Source organism: Salmo trutta, chromosome 4 (genome assembly GCF_901001165.1).
Source record: "Salmo trutta chromosome 4, fSalTru1.1, whole genome shotgun sequence".
Lineage (NCBI taxonomy): Eukaryota > Metazoa > Chordata > Actinopteri > Salmoniformes > Salmonidae > Salmo > Salmo trutta.
Window position 1 is genome coordinate 30,322,956 of NC_042960.1, and position 25,222 is coordinate 30,348,177.

The 25,222-nt window shown below is 43.4% G+C and overlaps 1 protein-coding gene across 1 annotated transcript in view; it reads left to right on the top strand.

Annotated features, from left to right (window-relative positions):
- The window catches only part of LOC115192213 (AP-1 complex subunit mu-1), a 33,267-nt gene that overhangs the window by 2,688 nt on the left and 5,357 nt on the right, over nucleotides 1-25,222 (top strand). Inside the window, exons 2-8 of the mRNA XM_029750458.1 lie at nucleotides 6,105-6,261; nucleotides 7,054-7,121; nucleotides 7,220-7,350; nucleotides 15,409-15,556; nucleotides 22,180-22,306; nucleotides 24,643-24,785; nucleotides 24,905-24,976. Of these exons, the coding sequence (XP_029606318.1) occupies nucleotides 6,105-6,261; nucleotides 7,054-7,121; nucleotides 7,220-7,350; nucleotides 15,409-15,556; nucleotides 22,180-22,306; nucleotides 24,643-24,785; nucleotides 24,905-24,976 (846 nt within the window). The remainder of the gene's footprint in view (nucleotides 1-6,104; nucleotides 6,262-7,053; nucleotides 7,122-7,219; nucleotides 7,351-15,408; nucleotides 15,557-22,179; nucleotides 22,307-24,642; nucleotides 24,786-24,904; nucleotides 24,977-25,222) is intronic.

The window sequence follows — 25,222 nt, forward strand, 5'->3', positions numbered from 1 at the left end:
CAGTCACTGTATCAACACATTGTGTGCTTGTTCTTGAAGTTTGAGATGTTATGAATGTAGCTTTTTATGCTGTGTTGATCAGCTGAATGTGTCTTTCTTTGAAATATATTGTTATGCTGATAAATGGCTGCTTTGTTTTGTACACTGACTACAATCATATATTTGAAATAAAACGTTTACACCAACACACTGATGAATGATCCCAAGCTGTTTTACTGAGCAAATTAAACAACTGGAGCATTTATCAGTGTGTGGTATCTGTTCTTTATTTCATTACTTTACTTTGTGCACATGCAATTCTGGATGTGTGTACACTAGGCTACTTTTAAACTACACTCATACGTTTGCTGTCTTAAGTAATATACAGTGAATTCGGAAAGTATTCAGACCCCTTGACCTTTTCCTCATTTTGTTACTTTACAGTCTTATTATAAAATGGATAATAAATCTTTTTTTCCTCATCAATCTACACACAATACCCCTTAATGACAAAGCAAAAACAGTTTTTTAGAAATTGTTGCAAATTTATTACAAATGTAAAACTTATATCACATTTACATACATATTTAGACCCTTTACTCAGTACTTTGTTGAAGCACCTTTGGCAGCGATTACAGCCTTGAGTCTTCTTGGGTATGACACTACAAGCTTGGCACGCGTGTATTTGGGGAGATCCTATCAAGCTCTGTGAGGTTGGATGGGGAGCGTCGCTGCACAGCTATTTCGGGTCTCTCCAGAGATGTTCGATCGGGTTCAAGTCTGGGCTCTGGCTGGGCCACTCAAGTACATTCAGAGACGTGACCTGAAGCCACTTCTGTGTTGTCTTGGCTGTGTACTTCGGGTCGTTGTCCTGTTGGAAGGTAAACTTTTGCCCCAGTCTGAGGTCCTGAGCACTCTGGAGTAGGTTTTCATCAAGGATCTCTCTGTACTTTGCTTTCATCTTTCCCTCTATCCTGACTAGTCTCCCAGTCCCTGCCGCTGAAAAACCTCCCCAGAGTATGATGCTGCCACCACCATGCTTCACTGTAGGGATGGTGCAAGGTTTCCTCCACACAGGACGCTTGGCATTCAGGCCAAAGAGTTGGTTTCATCAGACCAGAGAATCTTGTTTCGCATTGTCTGAGAGTCCTTTAGATGGCTTTTGGCAAACTCCAAGCGGGCTGTCATATGCTTTTTACTAAGGAGTGGCTTCCATCTGGGAACTCTACCATAAAGGCCTGATTGGTGGAGTGCTGCAGATATGGTTCTCCTTCTAGAAGGTTCTCCCATCTCCACAGAGAAACTCTAAAGCTCTGTCAGAGTGTCCATCGGGTTCTTGGTCACCTCCTTGACCAAGGCCCTTCTCCCCAGATTTCTCAGTTTGGCCGAGCGGCCAGCTCTAGGAAGAGTCTTGGTGGTTCCAAACTTCTTCCATTTAAGAATGATGGAGGCCACTGTGTTTTTGGGGACCTTCAATGCTGCAGAAATGTTTTGGTACCCTTCCCCAGATCTGTGCCTCGACACAATCCTGTCTCTGAGCTCTACGGACTCTTCCTTCGACCTCATAGCTTGGTTTTTGCTCTGACATGCACTGTCAACTGTGGGACCTTATGTAGACAGGTGTGCCTTTCCAAATCATGTCCAACAATTGAATTTACCACAGGTGGACTCCAATCAAGTTCTAGAAACATCTCAAGGATGATCAATGGAAACAAGATGCACTTAAGCTCAATTTCGAGTCTCAAAACATTTCTGTTTTTAATTTGGGGTATTGTGTGTAGATTGATGAGGAAAAACATTTATTTAATCTATTTTAGAATAATGCTGTAACGTAACAAAATGTGGAAAAATGGAAGGGGTCTAAATACTTTCCGAATGCACTGTATGAGAAACTAGACACCACAATGTATAGATAGCCTGACGTGATGGGACTTGTTCATAAATATAACCTGACATTTGTTTTCAAGGTGAAATATAGTAGCCATGATGTGTGTTTGATTGTCAAACCATGTCATTCTCAGAGGGGAAAGTCATTTTAGACCCTCTGGTAGCGTCATAGATTTTTCATGGATGTTTACCTCCAAATCACTGAGCTTGTTTCCCAATGGTACCCTATTCCTTATGCAGTGCACTACTTTTGACCCCTGTTCAAAAGTAGTGCACTACATAGGGAATAGGGTGCCATTTGAGATGGAACCTGAGGGATCTCTGGTCTGTTTACCTTAACTGAGATGTCGTACAGACGGTAGTTCCTATTGATTGTAAACATTGTAAACAATGCCTCATTGACAATAACCAGTGTCCCATTGCCAAACAAACTTCCCCTGGCTGAATCATCCCATCATTTTTTTAAGGGGATATGGTGTGTGTGTCTGTGTCTGTGTGTGAGTGAGTGAATAAATCAGGCCCTCATAGTCAGCCGGTGTGTTTGACTGTTTGTCAGCCAACAGTGTCACTGAACTTGAACCATAAGCCTGCTTTCATATTCCCAGACATGTCTCTCATTCAATCTCTTAACACTTACCACATCACTGCAGCAGTCTGTCAGATCTGTCTGTGTCTGGTCTTTGCAGTACTGTAGCAAGATGCACTGGCTAACTCCATTGGAGTTGCTGTGTGTGTGTGTGTGTGTGTCCTTAGGTTCACCTTTTTAGAGTTAGCAGAATATTAGTCTCACGGTACCAGACCCCAACACTGTATAATGTCTGGAGTCTAGGCTAGCAGAATACAAATGTAATGGTTCAACAGAGAAAGGGTTTTAATGAAAAACAAAAGGTGGCTGGAGTGAGGTTTGTCAGCTCAGGATGACTGCAGACAGTGGCTGGGGATTAAAACAGGAATGAGGAACTTGCAATGGCCATGATGAAGGGTTGGTGACAATGGGTTTGAACGATATTTCAACTTTTTATTTCCTTGAACCTCAATGGCGGTTTAATGTACATTTTAAGCAGAAGCCAAACACGTCCTCCAAAGCCATATTTATTCTCAAAATGGTAATAATTGTGAACACTGAAATCTATCATTTTCCTCTACGTTCTTAACAGTCAGGTAGCGTTTGTGTTTTCTGCAAGGGCAGACTGATTTTTATATGCAACAACCTTTGAAATGTCTGTCCGTCTGTCTGGGGTTCCGCCTGTCCGTATCCTTTCACTGTGTGATGAGTTTTTCATTTTGGTATTTCCTTTGTCTTATTTGTTATTTCCTCCTCTTTTGTTGTCTCTGCCCTGTGTGATCTCCCCGGCACAGAGGCCCCTCTAGTACAGAGGGTTGCAGGCCATGTCTTCAGTGTGTGAGATCCCTCAAGCATAGGCTTTGATCTCTTTCAACACTTATTTCAGAGTGTGAGGGCTCCGGCCCAGCGACTCTCAACGCTGACTCATCTTGTTATTTGTGTTGAAATGAGTGTGTGTGTGTGTGTGTGTGTGTGTGTGTGTGTGTGTACACATTTTATTATACTTGTGAGTACCAGAAGTCCTCAAAAGAATAGGAAACCAACTAAAATTCAAAGACATTTTGCTGACCTCTCTTGTAAAAAGGCTATTTAAGGCTTAGGGTTAGGTTTAGGGTTAGCAGTTAGGTTTAGAGTTAAAGTTAGAGGTTAGGGTAATGGTTAGGGTTAGGTTTTGAGTTAGGGTTAGGTATAGGGTTAGGGAAAATAGGATTTTGAATGGGAATCAATTGTTGGTCCCCAAAAAGTCCTCACAAGCAGTGGCAATTTTACCATGTAAATCTTGGTGGGGCAAAAAAAACATTTGTGGGATGCATGCCAGCAAAGCCACTACACAACACTCAACAATACATTAATTGCACTATAATGGTGACAAATGGGGCCCACAAACTGTTAGGGCCTACATAAAGCTGTCCCAACAGCAGAGTCCCAACAGCAGTCAACTCACCTTACCACTGCTACACCTGGAGCCTTGTTTGGCAGCTAAACAGTTCATTCAGCCTCATTTACTGCCTTTAAAAAACATGATATGCTTAAACAATTGTGGTTTCTACAGACAATTGAGATGTACAAGCTATGGCATAAAGGGACGACAAGAGGCAATCCGTAATTTCGATTAAGACATTAATGAGCGAGCTAGGACGGATGTAGTCAATATAACTATTTGTTCAGCACTTTTGAAATGTACAGCGACAGAATTCAGAACATGGGACATTCTTACAGTGTTTTCCCTGTACACCAAGTCAGAACCGTAGGATAAGTAAAGGGGGCATATAAGTAGACAATGAAAGCTCTTACAATATTTGTTGATTACATTTCTCAAAAACAGGTTATAGGCTACATGTGCACCACCAAGTCAGAACAATAGGCGAAATTAAGAGGGGAAAATAGACCAAATTATTAGGGTGAGGCACATGAGCTTCTAACAGTTTACTACACAACATATACTTAGTATTACTTTTCTTAGCTACAGCATACATATCTCTCTGGCATATTACGTAATTTATGCAGCAGCATACAATACATTTTTGGACACACTTTGTCGTGCTCACTTGAACATGAAGTTGGCGCGGCAGTTCTTCGTGTGCAAATTTTGTCATCAAAGTCTGGCATTCTCTGGATTTTTGGTGCTTTCAAGACAACTGGGAACTCTGAAAAATCAAGGTTGAATCATGATGACGTCAGTGATCTTCAGGTCGTAGCTCTAGAAAGAGGCGCAACTTCTGGATTTTCAATTCCGAGTTGGATGACCGTTCAAAAATTATTTTCCCAGTCTGAGCTAATTTTTCCCGAGTTCCCAGTTGTCTTGAACTCACTGAAGTCAGATTTCTCAGTTCTGAGTATACAGTTTTGAGCGCGGCACAAATCATGCTTCATTGACAGCATGGCCAATGTTGAATGTTTATAGTTTTTTATTGGAAAGAGACCCTTAATCCCCTTGGGACCACACACACAGCCACTCCACTGAATAGAATGCTAGTGATTGCTTTGCAATGCTTGCAGTTAGCCACTGATTCCTTCCAAACCACTCATTGTTGAATTTGCGATTTCCAATGTTTATGTGCAATGGCCGATTAGCACCGATACGTTTTATTTAATTTCTCTTCATTATTTCTATTTAAATGACAAGGATTAAAAAGGATTTGCCAGTAGACTGTCAACTTGATTCATGAGGATGACAGCTAGCTAAGATTTTTTAAGTATGATGTTGACATGATCAGTCCAATCAAAGCTACTGTAGATGTAACGTGATTTGACGTAATTTTATCTGTGGCCAATGACCTTGAGCCTTCTTGGATGGGCACTTCTAATGTAACTCTATGGCAGCACCCAAGAGGCTTGCATTTTTTTTGCTTTACCCGTAGACTTGGCGGTGACGTAGTGTCCCCATGAGTGACAGAACACTGAGCCAATCACGGTGCAACTAGAGAACATTACCAACACCTTCGCTCCGTATTTTCCGCTTGCTGCCCTACCACCACAGAAAGCACTGAGCTAGGCTGAAACACCTGCATTTTGAAGCTGCCTTACTATGTTTACAAACTGAAATGGGTCACGTGTTAATGCCAAAATAACATGCAAAACAGGCACTTTTTATTTATAATTCTTTGGGCTTAAAATGTGGGGCTCAAAACAGGTGGGGCTCTGCCACTGCTCACAAGTATAGTAAGACATTGTGTGTGTGAGAGAGAGAGAGAGAGAGAAGAGAGAGAGAGAGAAAGTGATGCTTCCCTCGGGCCACTCCAGTGTATATTGCACAATGCTGTGATTGGGTGTTGTGATCACAGACGAGTTATTTACTGTTTCTTAACAGTGGTCTTCCTGGCAGAGGCTGCTGCCCATTTCCACAGACAATTTTATGATCTTACACAACTCACCGCTGAGCCGTCAGAACGAGGGAATGACATATGCTCCATTTCGGATCTTTTTCAATTTGTTGCATATCTTCCACTATGGACTCCTTAGAAAACATTTCGAATTTCTGCTGATTGAAATATACTATCTAAATGAAGATTACCTGAATTGAATAGAAAATGAATGTACATCAATGTGTTACAATGCCCTTTATGTCACGTTATCTAATTGGCCAGGTGTTGATATGTCGTAACTACAAGAGCAACATGGAAATGTTACAAATCTTCACCCTCTATTTTTATGTTATGTGTTTTCCTTGTAGGTGTTGATAAGTCGTAACTACATGGGAAACATGGACATGAATGAGATCGACCATTTCATGCCTATAATGATGAGGATGGAGGAGGACGCAGACACGTCGCCCCTGGTGACCAGCGGCTCCTCACACTTCCTGTGGATCAAACACAGCAACCTCTACCGTATCCTGTCCAAACAGGAAGTCCGTCTGTCTCAGCTTCTGTCTCGCTCACGAGGCGTATCACACAATTCACAGTTCACACCCTCACTGCATGCATGCAGATTCATGATGTCGCACTGTGTACAGTACAAGTCAAAAGTTTGGACACACCTACCTATTCAAGGGTTTTTCTTTATTTTACTATTTTCTACATTGTAGAATAACAGTGAAGACATCAAAGCTATGAAATAACACATATGGAATCATGTAGTAACCAAAAAAGTGTTAAATAAATATATATTATATTTTAAATTATTCAAAGTTTCCACCCTTTGCCTTGATGACAGCTTTGCACACTCTTGGCATTCTCTCAACCAGCTTCATGAGGTAGTCACCTGGAATGCATTTCAATTAACAGGTGTGCATTTTTAAAAGTTGATCTGTTTTGGTAAAAAGCTGAGGGATGGGGCTGGAGAAATGTAACCACTCAAATTCGTAGACAGGTCTATGGATGCATGGGCTGACCATCCCATGATATCAAATTATAGTTTTAACCATGTTTTCAGGCTAACTAGTGTTTGTTTACATTTAATGTGTTTACAAACATTGGAGTAAAGGCAGTTGAACTATGCTCATGAGGCATTTCTAAGTTATATTCTTCAAGAGTCAATGTATGTATCATTAATATATAAGTCCAAAAATAGATGTAGCAACTGCAGATTGTAAATGTTCCATTTGATAGATTTAAAACAGCAGTGGCACAGTACCTTTTTCTGTTCAACAGTTTAGTACATACTTAACAGTCATCCTTCAGTGGTGGCAATGACCAAGAAGAATGCCAATGCTGCTCTGGTATACTCCTTCCTCTACAAAATAGTACAGGTGAGTGTGTGCTTCACTGACAATACCTACTATAATACACTGTGCTTACTATTCTGGTATTGTATTGATCTTGTATTAAGTTGTCTGTAAATCTGTAGGTGTTTAAGGAGTACTTTAAGGAGCTGGAGGAGGAGAGTATCCGTGACAACTTTGTGATCGTGTATGAGCTGATGGACGAGGTCATGGACTTTGGCTTTCCCCAGACCACAGACAGCAAGATCCTGCAAGAGTGAGTAGAGGACTCAGTTACAGTCAGTCAAGACTACAGTCTGGCCTGGAAGGCTTGTCATTTTAGACTGCAACACAGGGGCAATGCTAAAACAGACTACCATCCAACAGACTACCATATTGCTACAGACAACAGACCGAATGCTACAGACAACACATTTACGGTTCACTACAGAGGAGGCTTGGTTCCTGGCTCAAAGGAAATACCCTGCCGTCTCCCTCTGAGCATTAATTACGCGTTCAAAATAACTGGGAACTCGGAAATCTCCAACTTCAGTACGTTCAAGACAACTGGGAACTCGGAAAGAAACGAGCTCCGACTAGAAAAAATTGTTTTGAACGGTCATCCCACTCGGAATTCCAACTCGGGAACTCGGGCCTTTTTCTAGAGCTCTGACTTTCATCACTGACGTCATGATTTGACTTAGTATTTTTCAGAGTTCCCAGTTGGTTCGAAATCACCATAAAACACATGGTAGGCAACCCTTCGCCAGCTCATATCGGTGTCAAGCTGGATTCAGTGCTCTCGTCTGTATTAAAACCAAATACGATCCAGATTGGATGTGACAGCAGAGATGAGGTGCGCACTGTCGACCACGCCCCCTGATTTTGAGAAGCTCCGACGAGACATGCATCAAGCACACCCACCTCATTAGTGGTGGTGAGATAAGAGACATTACTAATTTGCAATTGACTGCCCCACATGAAAAGTATACAATTGTCTTCTCAAATCACAAATACTGTTTGAATGTTTTTCAATTGACTGACATAGCCCCAAATAAAAAAGTTAACATTGGCTGTTAATTACATTATTTTTTCACATGGGTGGGGTCGCAATATTTTTCAGATATCAAAATGGGGTCGTGGGCCAAAAAGGTTTGGGAAACCCTGCTTTAGCATGTTAATAACACTTTATATTTCATGTTTTCTTCTCTGCTAAAGAGTAAAGTCAGTTCGAGTCAGTCAACACCTCTGTCTACTCATCTCTCTACTAGATGGCTTGCCGTTTGATGCCATAAAAGACTAGCATCTAAGCTAGTGCCAGACAATATGCAGTAGCCTATAGGGTTCAGAGGGTTTAGCTCGTTAACAGGACTTTGTTTTCCTGTTCTGTTACTTGCCCCTGGGAATGGTGCCATGTTCTGGCAGAAGGTGCAGTGTTCACTTAATTAAGTCCAGACTACCATGGCAATCTGCCTATTTTGTCTCCTTAATTACCTGTTTGTAATTAGTCTTACACTTTAATTGAAAGCCTGTTTGTTACATCATATAATATAATTGTGTCTTTTTATAATTGCTCAAACAGATGGTTTACTTTGATAATATGGTGACTGTCTGATGTGGACGTATGAAGATGTGTTTTTGCCCTGAGCTTTGATGAGGTCTTTATCAGTGTGTTGTCTGTGTTGTCTGTGAATGTGGGCCTGAATAGGGCTGATAATCGCTAGCCTGTCTCCCATTGAGACATACACAATGCCACTGTCAGCTGGCTCCACTCGACACCCAGACAGACGAGCTCAGCTCTGCTCCTCGGTTCGCCAAGGAGCCCCTCCACCTCATCCCGACGCTCCTCCATCCTCCCCTTCTTCTCCTCTTTTTCCATCTCCCCCCAATCAGGCCCTTCCACAACAACCCCCCCCCCCCCTTACCCTAAAATACAGCCCACCTGGGCGCAATTTCCCGATAGCTATGGAATTTAGGCTTATGACTGTTTAACGATGCACTCATTACAAAGTGGAATTTAACTGTGCCGTTGCAGGAGCTGTCCCTTGCGGAAATTATTCCCGACTATAAAGGCTAGTATTTTTTTTCGTGATATTTTGTATGCAATGTTTTATTATGTAGGCTAAATTCAGCATTTATTCAGTTTGTGTAAACTGTGAGCAAGAATGAATAAAGCCAAAGTCGCTCATTCCCTCGTTCGCTATTTAGAAAATATCAATGTGCCCTAAAAATAGGATGATAAAGGCCTAGACTACAAATTTGCATATACCTACAGTAATATGTTGACCTTTTAAGTTATTGGTTCGGCTACAGTGAAATGCTTGAGCTTTCATATAATGTAGCCTAGGTGTAGCCTAATGACCTAATACTAGGTATCTAGCGATTGCACTTATGTAACAGTGTAGGTTCCGTCCCTCTCTTCGCCCCAACCCGGGCTCGAACCAGGGACCCTTGCACACATCAACAACTGACACCCCACGAAGCATCGTTACCCATCGAGCCACAAAAGCCGCGGCCCTTGCAACGAAGGATCTAACGATAAACTTAGCCTAAGATGCTTTTGAGAACCGGGCCCTGGCCTGGCTACCATTCCATTGTCTTCCCCTCCATTGTCTTCCCTTGTGTGTGTGTATATGAAAGAGTGTGTTTGTGTGTGTTGTTTCGTAGTATGACTGACGATTTTACCGCCAACTCAAATGCTCTTGTTGTATACATCATTAGCATTTCTGGGGAGAATCAGGACCAAAACCAACACACCAAACAAGCCCAATTGGCCGTTTTGCAATCTAAGCTTGATGCCCTCAATCTCACACAAATTATCAATGAACCCACCAGGTACAACGCCAAATCCGTAAACACGGGCACCCTCATAGATATCATCCTAACCAACTTGCCCTCCAAATACACCTCTACTGTTTTCAACCAAGATCTCAGCAATCATTGCCTGCATCCGTAATGGGTCTGCGGTCAAACGACCACCCCTCATTACTGTCAAACGCTCCCTAAAACACTTTAGCGAGCAGGCCTTTCTAATCGACCTGGCCCGGGTATCCTGGAAGGATATTGACCTCATCCCATCAGTAGAGGATGCCTGGTTATTCTTTAAAAGTGCCTTCCTCACCATCTTAAATAAGCATGCCCCATTCAAAAAATGTAGAACCAGGAACAGATATAGCCCTTGGTTCTCTCCAGACCTGAGTGCCCTTGACCAGCACAAAAACATCCTGTGGCGTTCTGCATTAGATCGAATTGCCCCCGTGATATGCACATTTTCAGGGAAGTTAGGAACCAATATACACAGGCAGTTAGGAAAGCTAAGGCTAGCTTTTTCAAGCAGAAATTTTCATCCTGTAGCACAAACTCAAAAAAGTTCTGGGACACTGTAAAGTCCATGGAGAATAAGAGCACCTCCTCCCAGCTGCCCACTGCACTGAGGCTAGGAAACACTGTCACCACCGATAAATCCACTACAATTGAGAATTTCAATAAGCATTATTCTACAGCTGGCCATGCTTTCCACCTGGCTACCCCTACCCCGATCAACAGCCCTCCACCCCCCACAGCAACTTGCCCAAGCCTCCCCATTTCTCCTTCACCCAAATCCAGATAGCTGATGTTCTGAAAGAGCTGCAAAATCTGGACCCCTACAAATCAGCTGGGCTAGACAATCTGGACCCTCTCTTTCTAAAATTATCTGCAGAAATTGTTGCAACCCCTATTACTAGCCTGTTCAAACTCTCTTTCGTATCGTCTGAGATTCCCAAAGTTTGGAAAGTTGCCGCGGTCATCCCCCTCCTATCCTACCCTGCCTTTCTAAGGTCTTCGAAAGCCAAGTTAACAAACAGATTACCGACCATTTCGAATCCCAACGTACCTTCTCCACTATGCAATCTGGTTTTCGTGCTGATCATGGGTGCACCTCGGCCACGCTCAAGGTCCTAAACGATATCATAACCGCCATCGATAAGAGGCACTAATGTGCAACCGTATTCATCGACCTGGCCAAGGCTTTCGACTCTGTCAATCACCACATTCTTATCGGCAGACTCAACAGCCTTGGTTTCTCAAATGATTGCCTCACCTGGTTCACCAACTACTTCTCTGATAGAGTTCAGTGTGTCAAATCGGAGGGCCTGTTGTCCGGACCTCTGGCAGTCTCTATGGGGGTGCCACAGGGTTCAATTCTCGGGCCGACTCTCTTCTCTGTATACATCAATGATGTCGCTCTTGCTGCTGGTGATTCTCTGATCCACCTCTATGCAGACGGCACCATTCCGTATACCTCTGGCCCTTCTTTGGACACTGTGTTAACTAACCTCCAGACAAACTTCAATGCCATACAACTCTCATTCCGTGGCCTCCAACTGCTCTTAAATGCAAGTAAAACTAAATGCATGCTATTCAACCGATCACTGCCTGCACCCGCCCGCCCGTCCAGCATCACTACTCTGGACTGTTCTGACTTAGAATATGTGGACAACTACAAGTACCTAGGTGTCTGGTTAGACTGTAAACTCTCCTTCCAGACTCACATTAAGCAACTCCAATCCAAAATTAAATCTAGAATCGGCTTCTTATTTCGCAACCAAGCATCCTTCACTCATGCTGCCAAACATACCCTAGTAAAACTGACCATCCTACCGATCCTCGACTTTGGCAATGTCATTTACAAAATAGCCCCCAACACTCTACTCAACAAATTGGATGCAGTCTATCATAGTGCCATCCGTTTTGTCACCAAAGCCCCATATACTACCCACCGCTGCAACCTGTACGCGCTCGTTGGCTGGCCCTCGCTTCATACTCGCCGCCAAACCCACTGGCTCCAGGTCGTCTACAAGTCTCTGCTAGGTAAAGCCCCGCCTTATCTCAGCTCACTGGTCACCATAGCAGCACCCACCAGTAGCATGCGCTCCAGCAGGTATATCTCACTGGTCACCCCCAAAGCCAATTCTTCCTTTGGCCGCCTTTCCTTCCAGTTTTCTGCTGCCAATGACTGGAACGATCTGCAAAAATTACTGAAGCTGGAGACTCATATCTCCCTCACTAGCTTTAAGCACCAGCTGTCAGAGAGCAGCCCACAGATCACTGCACCTGTACATAGCTCATCTGTAAACAGCCCATCCAACTACCTCATCCCTATACTGTATTTATTTATTTATTTATTTATTTATCTTGCTCCTTTGCACCCCAGTATCTCTACTTGCACATTCATCTTCTGCACATCTACCATTCCAGTGTTTAATTGCTATATTGTAAATACTTCGCCAGCATGGCCTATTTATTGCCTTACCTCCCTTATCCTACCTCATTTGCACACACTGTATACAGTGAGGGAAAAAGGTATTTGATCCCCTGCTGATTTTGTACGTTTGCCCACTGACAAAGAAATTATCAGTCTATAATTTTAATGGTAGGTTTATTCGAACAGTGAGAGACAGAATAACAAAAACAAAATCAAGAAAAACGCATGTCAAAAATGTTATAAATTGATTTGCATTATAATGAGGGAAAAAAGTATTTGACCCCCTCTCAATCAGAAAGATTTCTGGCTCCCAGGTGTCTTTTATACAGGTAACGAGCTGAGATTAGGAGCACACTCTTAAAGGGAGTGTACCTAATTTCACCTTGTTACCTGTATAAAAGACACCTGTCCACAGAAGCAATAAATCAATCAGATTTCAAACTCTCCACCATGGCCAAGACCAAAGAGTTCTCCAAAGATGTCAGGGACAAGATTGTAGACCTACACAAGGCTGGAATGGGCTACAAGACCATCGCCAAGCAGCTTGGTGAGAAGGTGACAACAGTTGGTGCGATTATTTGCAAATGGAAGAAACACAAAAGAACTGTCAATCTCCCTCGGCCTGGGGCTCCATGCAAGATCTCACCTCGTGGAGTTGCAATGATCATGAGAACGGTGAGGAATCAGCCCAGAGCTACACGGGAGGATATTGTCAATGATCTCTAGGCAGCTGGGACCATAGTCACCAAGAAAACAATTGGCAACACACTACGCCGTGAAGGACTGAAATCCTGCAGTGCCCGCAAGGTCCCCCTGCTCAAGAAAGCACATATACATGCCCGTCTGAAGTTTGCCAATGAACATCTGAATGATTCAAAGGACAACTGGGGGAAAGTGTTGTGGTCAGATGAGACCAAAATGGAGCTCTTTGGCATCAACTCAACTCGCCGTGTTTGGAGGAGGAGGAGTGCTGCCTATGACCCCAAGAACACTATCCCCACCGTCAAACATGGAGGTGGAAACATGATGCTTTGGGGGTGTTTTTCTGCTAAGGGGACAGGACAACTTCACCGCATCAAAGGGACGATGGACGGGGCCATGTACCGTCAAATCTTGGGTGAAAACCTCCTTCCCTCAGCCAGGGCATTGAAAATGGGTCGTGGATGCGTATTCCTGCATGACAATGACCCCAAACACACGGCCAAGGCAACAAAGGAGTGGCTCAAGAAGAAGCACATTAAGGTCCTGGAGTGGCCTAGCCAGTCTCCAGACCTTAATCCCCAAGAAAATCTGTGGAGGGAGCTGAAGGTTCGAGTTGCCAAACGTCAGCCTCGAAACCTTAATGACTTGGAGAAGATCTGCAAAGAGGAGTGGGACAAAATCCCTCCTGAGATGTGTGCAAACCTGGTGGCCAACTACAAGAAACGTCTGACCTCTGTGATTGTCAACAAGGGTTTTGTAGAGGGTTCAAATACTTATTTCCCTCATTAAAATGCAAATCATTTTATAACATTTTTGACATGCGTTTTTCTGGATTTTTTTGTTGTTATTCTGACTCTCACTGTTCAAATAAACCTACCATTACAATTATAGACTGATCATTTCTTTGTCAGTGGGCAAACGTACAAAATCAGCAGGGGATCAACTACTTTTTTCCCTCACTGTATATACTTTTTTTCTACTGTATTATTGACTGTATGTTTGTTTATTCCATGTGTAACTCTGTGTTGTTGTATGTGTCAAACTGCTTTGCTTAATCTTGGCCAGGTCGCAGTTGTAAATGAGAAATTGTTCTCAACTAGCCTACCTGGTTAAATAAATAAAGTAGAACTAAAATAAAAAAGAATAATTGTCTCCACTTGACTTTCATCTCTTTCCACTCTCCTTGAGTCAAGATGAGGTATTGAGATGAGATGATCTCCCGTGGGATTACCATAAAACACTATATGAGGTCACCATATCCTGTGTCAAGTGGTGAATTCAAACCAGTGTAATGTAATTTGTTGGGCAATTTTGGGGGGAGGCTTTCAGTGCCTTTGCAATGTGCAGACACATTTTGAACCACACAAGCCTCTTTCAAGCTGAGCGATAAGGGGATTCTCAGAGGAGCCCAGGGAAGGGTAGTGGAGGAAAGAAAGTCTGCAGGCATCAGAAGGATCTATGGTTGAGATTGGATCAGTCTGTCATTACCACAGGGAGAGCTGGGAGACATGCAGGCAGAGGAGAGATATATCTGGTGGGATTACAGGTCGGGCGGCAGGACTGTGTGTGTGTGTATTTGAGGAAGTACATGGCGTTGCTGTCTGTCACCCTGGTTGTTTGTCAGTGAGAGGTAGAGGCAGCGGGCAGGTGTTCCACCTACGGAATAAACGGTAATGTGTTTGCATAGGTAGTGTATATCATCTCCCTCCTACCCACTCCCCGTCTCATCACATCATCCTGCAGCATAAGGTATTGATAGTACAGCCGGTAGTAGACAATAGACATGCAAGGTCTACTGTGTTTAAAGACACAATGGGATGGAGCTAGGCTGGAGACATGTAACCACTCTCACAGAGCTATGGGTACAAGGCCTGACAGTCTGAGGTCAACTTTATCGTTTTTAACTATTGCAGATTGCACCTTTTTAAATGAGCACACAAAATGCACTCCAGGATGATTTGAACCTTAGCGTTACTTTAGTGCCGTTTTAGTCTTTTGGTTACAATCACAATAGAATCACAATGTAAACCCCCTTGTTCCAATTACACCCATGACTAACCTGCTCACAACCCAAGACAAATCCTTTCATTAATCTATCTAATCCAGTGAGGTTTAATAAAATTAACTTTCTATTCTGGGGTATCTTTATCATAAGCTCATTAATCATGAATATATATAGAAAGATTGATATCACCTAGACAACAAACATCTTTGTACTGATCCTCACGTTCTTGGATTCTACTTCAATATTTTTCATATTCTGCTTTCTCCTCTGTTCTCGAAACCTTAGTTGGAAAGTGAGGTAGCGACGACAGCGTTCTTTTCCCTCTGAATAAGCTTACACGGTATCTGTCCTCTCGCCTCCCCCACTCTCCCCTCTCTCTGCAGGTACATCACCCAGCAGGGTCACAAACTGGATGTGGGCGCCCCTCGCCCCCCCGCCACCGTCACCAATGCAGTGTCCTGGAGGTCAGAGGGCATCAAGTACAGGAAGAACGAGGTGTTCATGGACGTCATTGAGTCCGTTAACCTGCTGGTGAGGAGGCTTTTCACTCGGATGTCAGTAAAAACACCTCAAGTATTGTAATTAATCATGGGTAGTATCAAAAGGTCCCTAGTATACCATGAACACAGTAGCCACAACGTGCTAGTGAGGGTCTGCACTATGATTTCAGTCTGTGATTATTGTATCTGTTTAATAATGTGGTATCTCTAGGGCACTGTTTCCCCCCAACAGTACACATTTGTTGACGTAGGCCTGGACAAAGACATATTCAACTCATCGAGGACTTGATTATCAGTTGACAAGTTGAATCATGTGTATTTGTCCAGGGTTACAATAAAAATGTGTACTTTTGGCAGTACTCGAAGACTAGGGTTGGGAAAAACTGCTCTAGGGGAACAGGGACTATGAAGTCTAAAATAGTCCCAGGTTTTCCCATAGCCACCCGCAGGAAGTAGCCAGCACCCCCTGATAAAAAGGCCTTTATTACTCATGTTTGAGCGGAGACAAAAATACACCTCAGCTTTATTGTATATAGTTTTACTATGCTTTACTGTATATACATCTACTACTGTACTACAGTGCCTTCAGAAAGTATTCATACGCCTTGATTCATTACATATTTTGTTGTTACAGCCTGAATTCAAAATTGATTAAATATATATTTTTAGAAACCCAAGACCCCATAATGACAAAGTGAAAGCATGTTTTTAGAAATGTTTGCACATTTATTGAAAATGAAATACAGAAATCTCATTTACAAAAGTATTCACACCCAAGTCAATACTTTGTAGAAGCACCTTTGTCGGCGATTACAGCTTTGAGTCAAATCAAATCAAATGTATTTATATTGCCCTTCTTACATCAGCTAATATCTCAAAGTGCTATACAGAAACCCAGCCTAAAACCCCAAACAGCAAGCAATGCAGCTGTAGAAGCACGGTAGCTAGTAAAAACTCCCTAGAAAGGCCAAAACCTAGGAAGAAACCTAGAGAGGAACCAGGCTATGAGGGGTGGCCAGTCCTCTTCTGGCTGTGCCGGGTGGAGATTATAACAGAACATGGCCAAGATCTTCAAATGTTCATAAATGACCAGCATGGTCAAATAATAATAATCACAGTAGTTGTCGAGGGTGCAACAAGTCAGCACCTCAAGAGTAAATGTCTGTTGGCTTTTCATAGCCGATCATTGAGAGTATCTCTACCGCTCCTGCTGTCTCTAGAGAGTTGAAAATAGCAGGTCTGGGACAGGTAGCATGTCCAGTGAACAGGTCAGGGTTCCATAGCCGCAGGCAGAACAGTTGAAACTGGAGCAGCAGCACGGCCAGGTGGACCATGCTGCTGGTCTTGGGTATATCTGTATCTGCTTTGCGCATCTGGATTTGGGGATTTTCTCACATTTTTCCTTCCGGATTTTCTGAAGCTCTGTTAAGTTAGATGGGAAGAGGTGGCGAACAGCAATCTTCAAGTCTTTCCACAGGTTTTCAATGGGATTCAAGTCTGGGCTTTTCCTGGGCCACTCAAGGAGTTTCACATTCTTGTTCTGAAGCCATTTCAGCCTTGCTTTGGCTGTATACAGCCCCAGTCTAAAGTTGTGCCTGTTTATATCCTACATTGTGCTTTGCACACAGCATATTTTTCCTTATGCTCTCAAAGTCTTTCACGTGCCTTTTTTAAAACTCCAGGCGTGCTGCACAGGAGGTTGGTGGCATCTTAATTGGGGAGAACGGGCTCATGGTAATGACTGGAGCGGAATTGGTGGAATGGTAACAAATTCATCAAACATGGTTTCCAGGGTAGATCCATTTTTGTTCAAATTAGATTTGTAATAGTCTGATATATGTACAGTTGAAGTCGGAAGTTTACATACACTTAGGTTGGAGTCATTAAAACTTGTTTTTCAACCACTCAAGTGGTTTTTCAACCACAGCAAGTCGGTTAGGACATCTACTTTGTGCATGACACAAGTAATTTTTTCAACAATTGTTTACTGACAACTCACTGTATCACAATTACAGTGGGTCAGAAGGTTACGTACACTAAGTTGATTGTGCCTTTAAACAGCTTGGAAAATTCCAGAAAATGATGTCATGGCTTTACAAGCTTCTTATAGGCTAATTGACGTAATTTGAGTCAATTGGAGGTGTACCTGTGGATGTATTTCAAGGCCTACCTTCAAGTGCAGTGCCTCTTTGCTTGACATCATGGGAAAATCAAAAGAAATCAGCCAACACCTCAGAAATAAAATTGTAGACCTCCACAAGTCTGGTTCATCCTTGGGAGCAATTTCCAAACACCTGAAGGTACCACGTTCATCTGTATAGTATGCAAGTATACTGCTCAAAAAAATAAAGGGAACACTTAAACAACACATCCTAGATCTGAATGAAAGAAATAATCTTATTAAATACTTTTTTCTTTACATAGTTGAATGTGCTGACAACAAAATCACACAAAAATAATCAATGGAAATCCAATTTATCAACCCATGGAGGTCTGGATTTGGAGTCACACTCAAAATTAAAGTGGAAAACCACACTACAGGCTGATCCAACTTTGATGTAATGTCCTTAAAACAAGTCAAAATGAGGCTCAGTAGTGTGTGTGGCCTCCACGTGCCTGTATGACCTCCCTACAACGCCTGGGCATGCTCCTGATGAGGTGGCGGATGGTCTCCTGAGGGATCTCCTCCCAGACTTGGACTAAAGCATCCGCCAACTCCTGGACAGTCTGTGGTGCAACGTGGCGTTAGTGGATGGAGCGAGACATGATGTCCCAGATGTGCTCAATTGGATTCAGGTCTGGGGAACGGGCGGGCCAGTCCATAGCATCAATGCCTTCCTCTTGCAGGAACTGCTGACACACTCCAGCCACATGAGGTCTAGCATTGTCTTGCATTAGGAGGAACCCAGGGCCAATCGCACCAGCATATGGTCTCACAAGGGGTCTGAGGATCTCATCTCGGTACCTAATGGCAGTCAGGCTACCTCTGTCGTGCACATGGAGGGCTGTGCGGCCCCCCAAAGAAATGTCACCCCACACCATGATTGACCCACCGCCAAACCGGTCTTGCTGGAGGATGTTGCAGGCAGCAGAACGTTCTCCACGGCGTCTCCAGACTCTGTCACGTCTGTCACGTGCTCAGTGTGAACCTGCTTTCATCTGTGAAGAGCACAGGGCGCCAGTGGCGAATTTGCCAATCTTGGTGTTCTCTGGCAAATGCCAAACGTCCTGCACGGTGTTGGGCTGTAAGCACAACCCCCACCTGTGGACGTCGGGCCCTCATACCACCCTCATGGAGTCTGTTTCTGACTGTTTGAGCAGACACATGCACATTTGTGGCCTGCTGGAGGTCATTTTGCAGGGCTCTGGCAGTGCTTCTCCTGCTCCTCCTTGCACAAAGGAGGAGGTAGCGGTCCTGCTGCTGGGTTGTTGCCCTCCTACGGCCTCCTCCACGTCTCCTGATGTACTGGCCTGTCTCCTGGTAGCGCCTCCATGCTCTGGACACTACGCTGATAGACACAGCAAACCTTCTTGCCACAGCTCGCATTGATGTACCATCCTGGATGAGCTGCACTACCTGAGCCACTTGTGTGGGGTGTAGACTCTGTCTCATGCTACCACTAGAGTGAAAGCACTGCCAGCATTCAAAAGTGACCAAAAAATCAGCCAGGAAGCATAGGAACTGAGAAGTGGTCTGTGGTCCCCAACTGCAGAACCACTCCTTTATTGGGGGTGTCTTGCTAATTGCCTATAATTTCCACCTGTTGTCTATTCCATTTGCACAACAGCATGTGAAATGTATTGTCAATCAGTGTTGCTTCCTAAGTGGACATTTTGATTTCACAGAAGTGTGATTGACTTGGAGTTACATTGTGTTGTTTAAGTGTTCCCTTTATTTTTTTGAGCAGTGTATAAACACCATGGGACCACTTAGCCGTCCTAATGCTCAGGAAGGAGACGCGTTCTGTCTCCTAGAGATGAACGTACTTTGGTGCAAAAAGTGCAAATCAATCCCTGTACAACAGCAAAGGACCTTGTGAAGATGCTGGAGGAAAGGGGTACAAAGGTATCTATATCCACAGTAAAACAAGTCCTACATCGACATAACCTGAAAAGGCCGCTCAGCAAGGAAGAAGCCACTGCTCCAAACCCGCCATAAAAAAGCCAGACTACGGTTTGCAACTGCACATGGGGACAAAGATCGTACTTTTTGGAGAAATGTCCTCTGGTCTGATGAAACAAAAATAGAACTGTTTGGCCATAATGACCATCGTTATGTTTGGAGAAAAAGGGGGATGCTTGCAAGCCGAAGAACACCATCCCAACCGTGAAGCATGGGGGTGGCAGCATCATGTTGTGGGAGTGCTTTGCTGCAGGAGGGACATGTGCTGTTCACAAAATAGATGGCATCATGAGGTAGGAAAATTATGTGGATATATTGAAGCAACATCTCAAGATATCAGTCAGAGAGTTAAAGCTTGGTCGCAAATGGGTCTTCCAAATGGACAATGACACAAAGTATACTTCCAAAGTTGTGTCAAAATGGCTTAAGGACAACAAAGTCAAGGTATTGGTGTGGCCATCACAAAGCTCTTACCTCAATCCCATAGAAAATTTGTGGGCAGAACTGAAAAAGCTTATGTGAGCAAGAAGGCCTACAAACCTGACTCAGTTACACCAGCTCTGTCAGGAGGAATGGGCCAAAATTCACACAACTTATTTTAGGAAGCTTGTGGAAGGCTACCTGAAATGTTTGACCCAAGTTAAACAATTTAAAGGCAATACTACCAAATACTAATTGAGTGTATGTAAACTTCTGACCCACTGGGAATAAAAGCTGAAATAAATAATACTCTCTACTATTATTCTGACATTTCACATTCTTGAAATACAGTGGTGATCCTAACTGACCTAAGACGGAATTTTTACTTGGATTAAATGTCAGGAATTGTGAAAAACAGAGTTTTTAAAAGTATTTGGCTAAGGTGTATGTAAACTTCTGACTTCAACTGTATATATTTAAAGATTTGATAATCATTTGCAGTGTGCAGACTAAGAAACCAGGTCAGGTTGACAGTATTAATCAGTGTTGTGTCAGAGAAGCTTTATTTAACTAGGCCAGTCAGTTAAGAACAAATTCTTATTTTACAATGACGGCCTTCCCCGGCCAAAGTCTCCCCTAACCCGGACGACACTGGGCCAATTCTGCGCAGCCCTATGGGACTCCCGATCATGGCCGGTTGTGATACAGCCCGGGATCGAACCAGGGTCTGTAGTGATGCATCTAGTACTGCCTTAGACCACTGTGCCACTCGGTAGCCCCAACATGTATTGTTATAAGTAAGTGGGAGGAAATTATTTCAGATTTCCTTTCTTACCACAGAAACCGGAGGATTGTTGTAACGGTGTTATACCAGGATACCCACGGCCCTTTGGTCTGACACGTAACCAGCCCCTTGAGCCCATTTTATGTATCCCAGGGGTCAGAGACAGAGACTAATAACTGGCTAATAACTGACTGATTGTAAGGAAGAGCAAGTCTGATGGGCCTCTCATGCCACATTACCATTTAACTAGATAGCTGGCTTTCCCCAGAGTTCCCTTTTTGTGACAATACACTTTTTCATCTTCAGTCTCTAGGTCATTCTCTAACATACCTCCTCATTCTTTTCCATACCTCTCTCATCCTTTCTAAAACTCCTTTTGTCATATCTATACTGAAATCCAGGGTTTCCTGATTTCTTTGGTTCCTTCGTGATGAAGGAGACTTCGCATTGCGAGTGTGGTAACACAAGACTATCTAAACTGTAAATGTCCTGCTGTAGTATTTAAAGGGGGGCTGAACTCACCGATTCCGCCTGGATTTTTCTGCTTCTCATTAAGAAAAAGTGAGATTTGCATCTTGGGGGTGTGTTACGTTTGCTATATTGTACCCTGGGAGTTATTGTTTTTTGTCCCTCTTGAGTCACGTTAGCAACATTTCGCCCTCAAAATAGTCTGAATTATTCGTTTTTACAATTTTACATCAGGCAAAGGTGTTTGGTGCAGTATTTCTCAAGTTAAAATATTTGCATGGAAACTAGGTAGACAGTATCGAGTCAGCTGCTGCTGCATCCACAACTTCATCAGCAAGCTGTCAAACTATTGTAAGTAAAGCACAAACTACACACTGTTTATCATTGCCAAAGTTCCATCTCTGTGTTTGTCAATGAAGCTAGCTAGTAGCAAGTGGCCACATCAGCAAGTGGTCACTCCATAAAGGGCTTAGGGGCCAAGTGTTCTTTCAACATAACATTGGCAATGTGTTATCTTTTATGTAAAGGATTGGATAGAGCACAATCAGCGCAGATGTTTCTCCGTGCATGACAATTCACCCTAGGCATTACCATGCCGTGTTAGTGGGCATGATTGGAATCAAAACCCAACCCTCAAATATCCACTGTATCTAAGAAATCTCACAAATCTCTGTTTTGGGAAAATACTGACTTTATGAAAAATTATGCTATTACACTTTGTAGTACATTTGTACACTTGAATCAACGTTTCTGACTAATATCGATGCAACGTAGGCCTTTTTCAACCAGAGAAGTATTTTTTTTAACTTCAGCTTCCCTTTAATATAACCGTGTCTGTCTGTCTGTCTCCCTGTGCAAGGTAAGTGCGACCGGCAGTGTCCTGCGTAGTGAGATCATGGGCAGCATCAAGCTCAAAGTGGTTCTGTCTGGAATGCCAGAGCTCAGACTGGGCCTCAATGACAAAGTGCTCTTCGAGATCACAGGAAGTGAGTAACAACACATGCAGTATAACACACACACACACACACACACACACACACACACACACACACACACTAAGGTGTTGCCATGAATTTGACAGTAATTTACTGGCAGCGAAGAGGCAAGTTAGTTCCTGTATTTCTTATTGCAGTGCACATACTGTAATATAAATATGGTATCAAATCAAGTACTGTTTAATTAATGACACGCACTACAATACTATACATTTATATTTGCTGTATTATACTAAAGAAAAAAAGTTACAACTATTGTATTCGTAATGAATGGATGAATGAATGAAATTCATTGAGGGGATATGGTGTTTGTATTTCACAGTATTTTACTTTTACATTAAATGGGTGCAAACAGGTTGGCTGCTCGGTAATGTGTAATGTGCACACACACACACACAACACACTCACACAAGTACACAAACTGTACAAACACACTCCTACAAGTATGTAAACGGACAACAAGAGGTAAAGACTATTATACCAAACCCAAATAATTTGACTCTTCAGCCTTGGAGAGCGATGGTCTCCATGGTCAAATCCTCACCCTTCAAAATCTCAGTGTGCTCCCAATCCTGCCCAACTCACCCCCTTTCCCCCTGCCTCCTCTCCCCATCCCTGCTCCCACCACTCCACTGCTCCCCATCCCTACCTCCAACACCCCCCCCCCCCCCTTCATCGCCCCAGTCCCTGGTCTCACCCCTCATGTGCCCTGGTTGTGGGGCGTCTGGTGGATTACTCTTCCTTGGTCTAGCCCCATTGCTAATCCCTCCCCGAGGCTACTGCTGCTGTTGGCAGATGAAAGATGCCCCCTGGACGGCTCCTCACATGTGCATGCTGCCCACGGACTGGAAGTGGAGTTGGATGTCTGGAACAGAAAAGGAAAACTACTCCGACAAATAATGAATAGATAAGCATGTGAATTTAAAATGGGCTTCTGCACTCACCCTATTGTACCATAATCAGAGGAGGAGGCATACACTTTAATATCTTTCTTATTTGTGTGTTTACTGATCTGTGTCTGTGCATGTTATGCGTATGGATCCCTTTCAAGAGACACCCCACTGCAATCCTAAAGTAACTTTCAACCACAAATGCTTGTGTGTTTGATTACTAATAAGCATTTTTTTTCAAGGTGAAGTCACACTCACTGTTGTGACTGGCTTTCTACGCGTGAACAGACATGGGTTTAACATCACCTTCTTCTGGTCAGAGCCTGTTACTACATACAGTTTGTGGAAGAGACGGGAGAGCGAGGACAGTCAAATCTGGGTGTGAGGAAATCATACAGATGAAACTTGCAGGGAAATCAAGACACATGCGCACAGGGAGAGATTTGAAGTAGATTGATGAGACATGAGATATATGAGAGCTGAAACAGTTCAAATTGTGAAAACAAATCAAAACGCAGGATTCCTATCTGATATGGATACATGAGCGTTACGCTGCCTCGTTAGGGAGATAGCACAGCCTTTCAGGTGAACCCCCTTAGAGCCAAAACATAAAGGACTGTGCCTCCTTTTTCACCTTTCCACAGTTACCCGGTGATGATGCAACATGGGACATCATACCTGTGTCGTGGACCGGTGCTCCAAAGGGCTTACCTGCTGGGATTTGAGCTGTCTAATAGGTTTCTCCAAAGACTAGACTCTGTGTTCTAGCTCTGTATCCATACGACGCCTCTTAACCGACTTAATTTGGCTTCAGTGCACTGTTGAGTCTTCACATAGGAATGAGTGGTGTCACGTGCATCCATCGATGGCTGCCCGTTCATATACAGTCGTTGCTGTGGACAGGGTTATTGTTTTTAGGTTCACGGGGGGGATTTAAGAGAAAGCCCAGCGGCCCCGATTCATTATAAGAGCTTTTAACAGCAGCTCTGCTGGACCATTTACTCTGGGGAAAACAACAAGAACATTAGGCTTTCTCACTACAGTACACATCCACATTGCCATGACATTGTTTTCTAGCCCACTACTGAAGAGAGTGGTCTCCCGAAGCTTTCTCTTGTAAGAGCTGATTGATGGAACTCTTTAGAAAGTACTTATGAAGAAGAAACAGTGGTGTGTGTGTGTGTGTGTGTACAGTGTCACTGTGTGTTTTCAGATCAGGAAGGATGACAGTGGAACATACAGGAGATTTGCCTTTTTTTATTATTTAGTATCCGAGGCAAATAAGGTGTCTGGAATGTACAGTATTTTAACTGGGACTAGTGAACTGCTATGGACTGCTATTGAAATTTTGCCCTTATCCAATGTGCACTCCTCAGGAGTTGACTGTATTAGGACATAGCATACAATAACCCCCTCCTTGCCTGTGTGTCGTATCAGGAGAGAAGAGTAAGACGGTAGAGCTGGAGGATGTCCAGTTCCATCAGTGTGTCCGTCTGTCTCGCTTCGAGAACGATCGAACCATCTCCTTCATCCCCCCGGACGGAGAGAGTGAGCTCATGTCCTACCGTCTCAACACCACGGTCAGTGACACACACGCACACACACACACACATGCACACCTCCCTTGCCCAATGTTAACCCGATGACTCTCTCTCTCTCTCTCTCTCTCTCCTCTCCTCTCCTCTCCTTTCCGTGACAGGTGAAGCCTCTTATATGGATCGAGAGTGTGATTGAGAAGTTCTCCCACAGCCGAGTTGAGATCAAGGTTAAGGTAAAGGATGTCCACCATCATTCACTGTCAAACTGTCAACATCTACTGTGTTTCACCATAGCTCCAACACTGACCTCTCTTAAGTACATTGACCCAGACCTAGACTCTTAAGTACATAGACCCAGACTCTTTAAGTACATAGACGCAGATCCATGTTATGTTTCCATTTTTTTCTTCAATGTGCGAAAACCTTTGGGTTGGGACTGTTTCCTCACCCTTAAACTCATAGCAAGTTAATAATTGAAC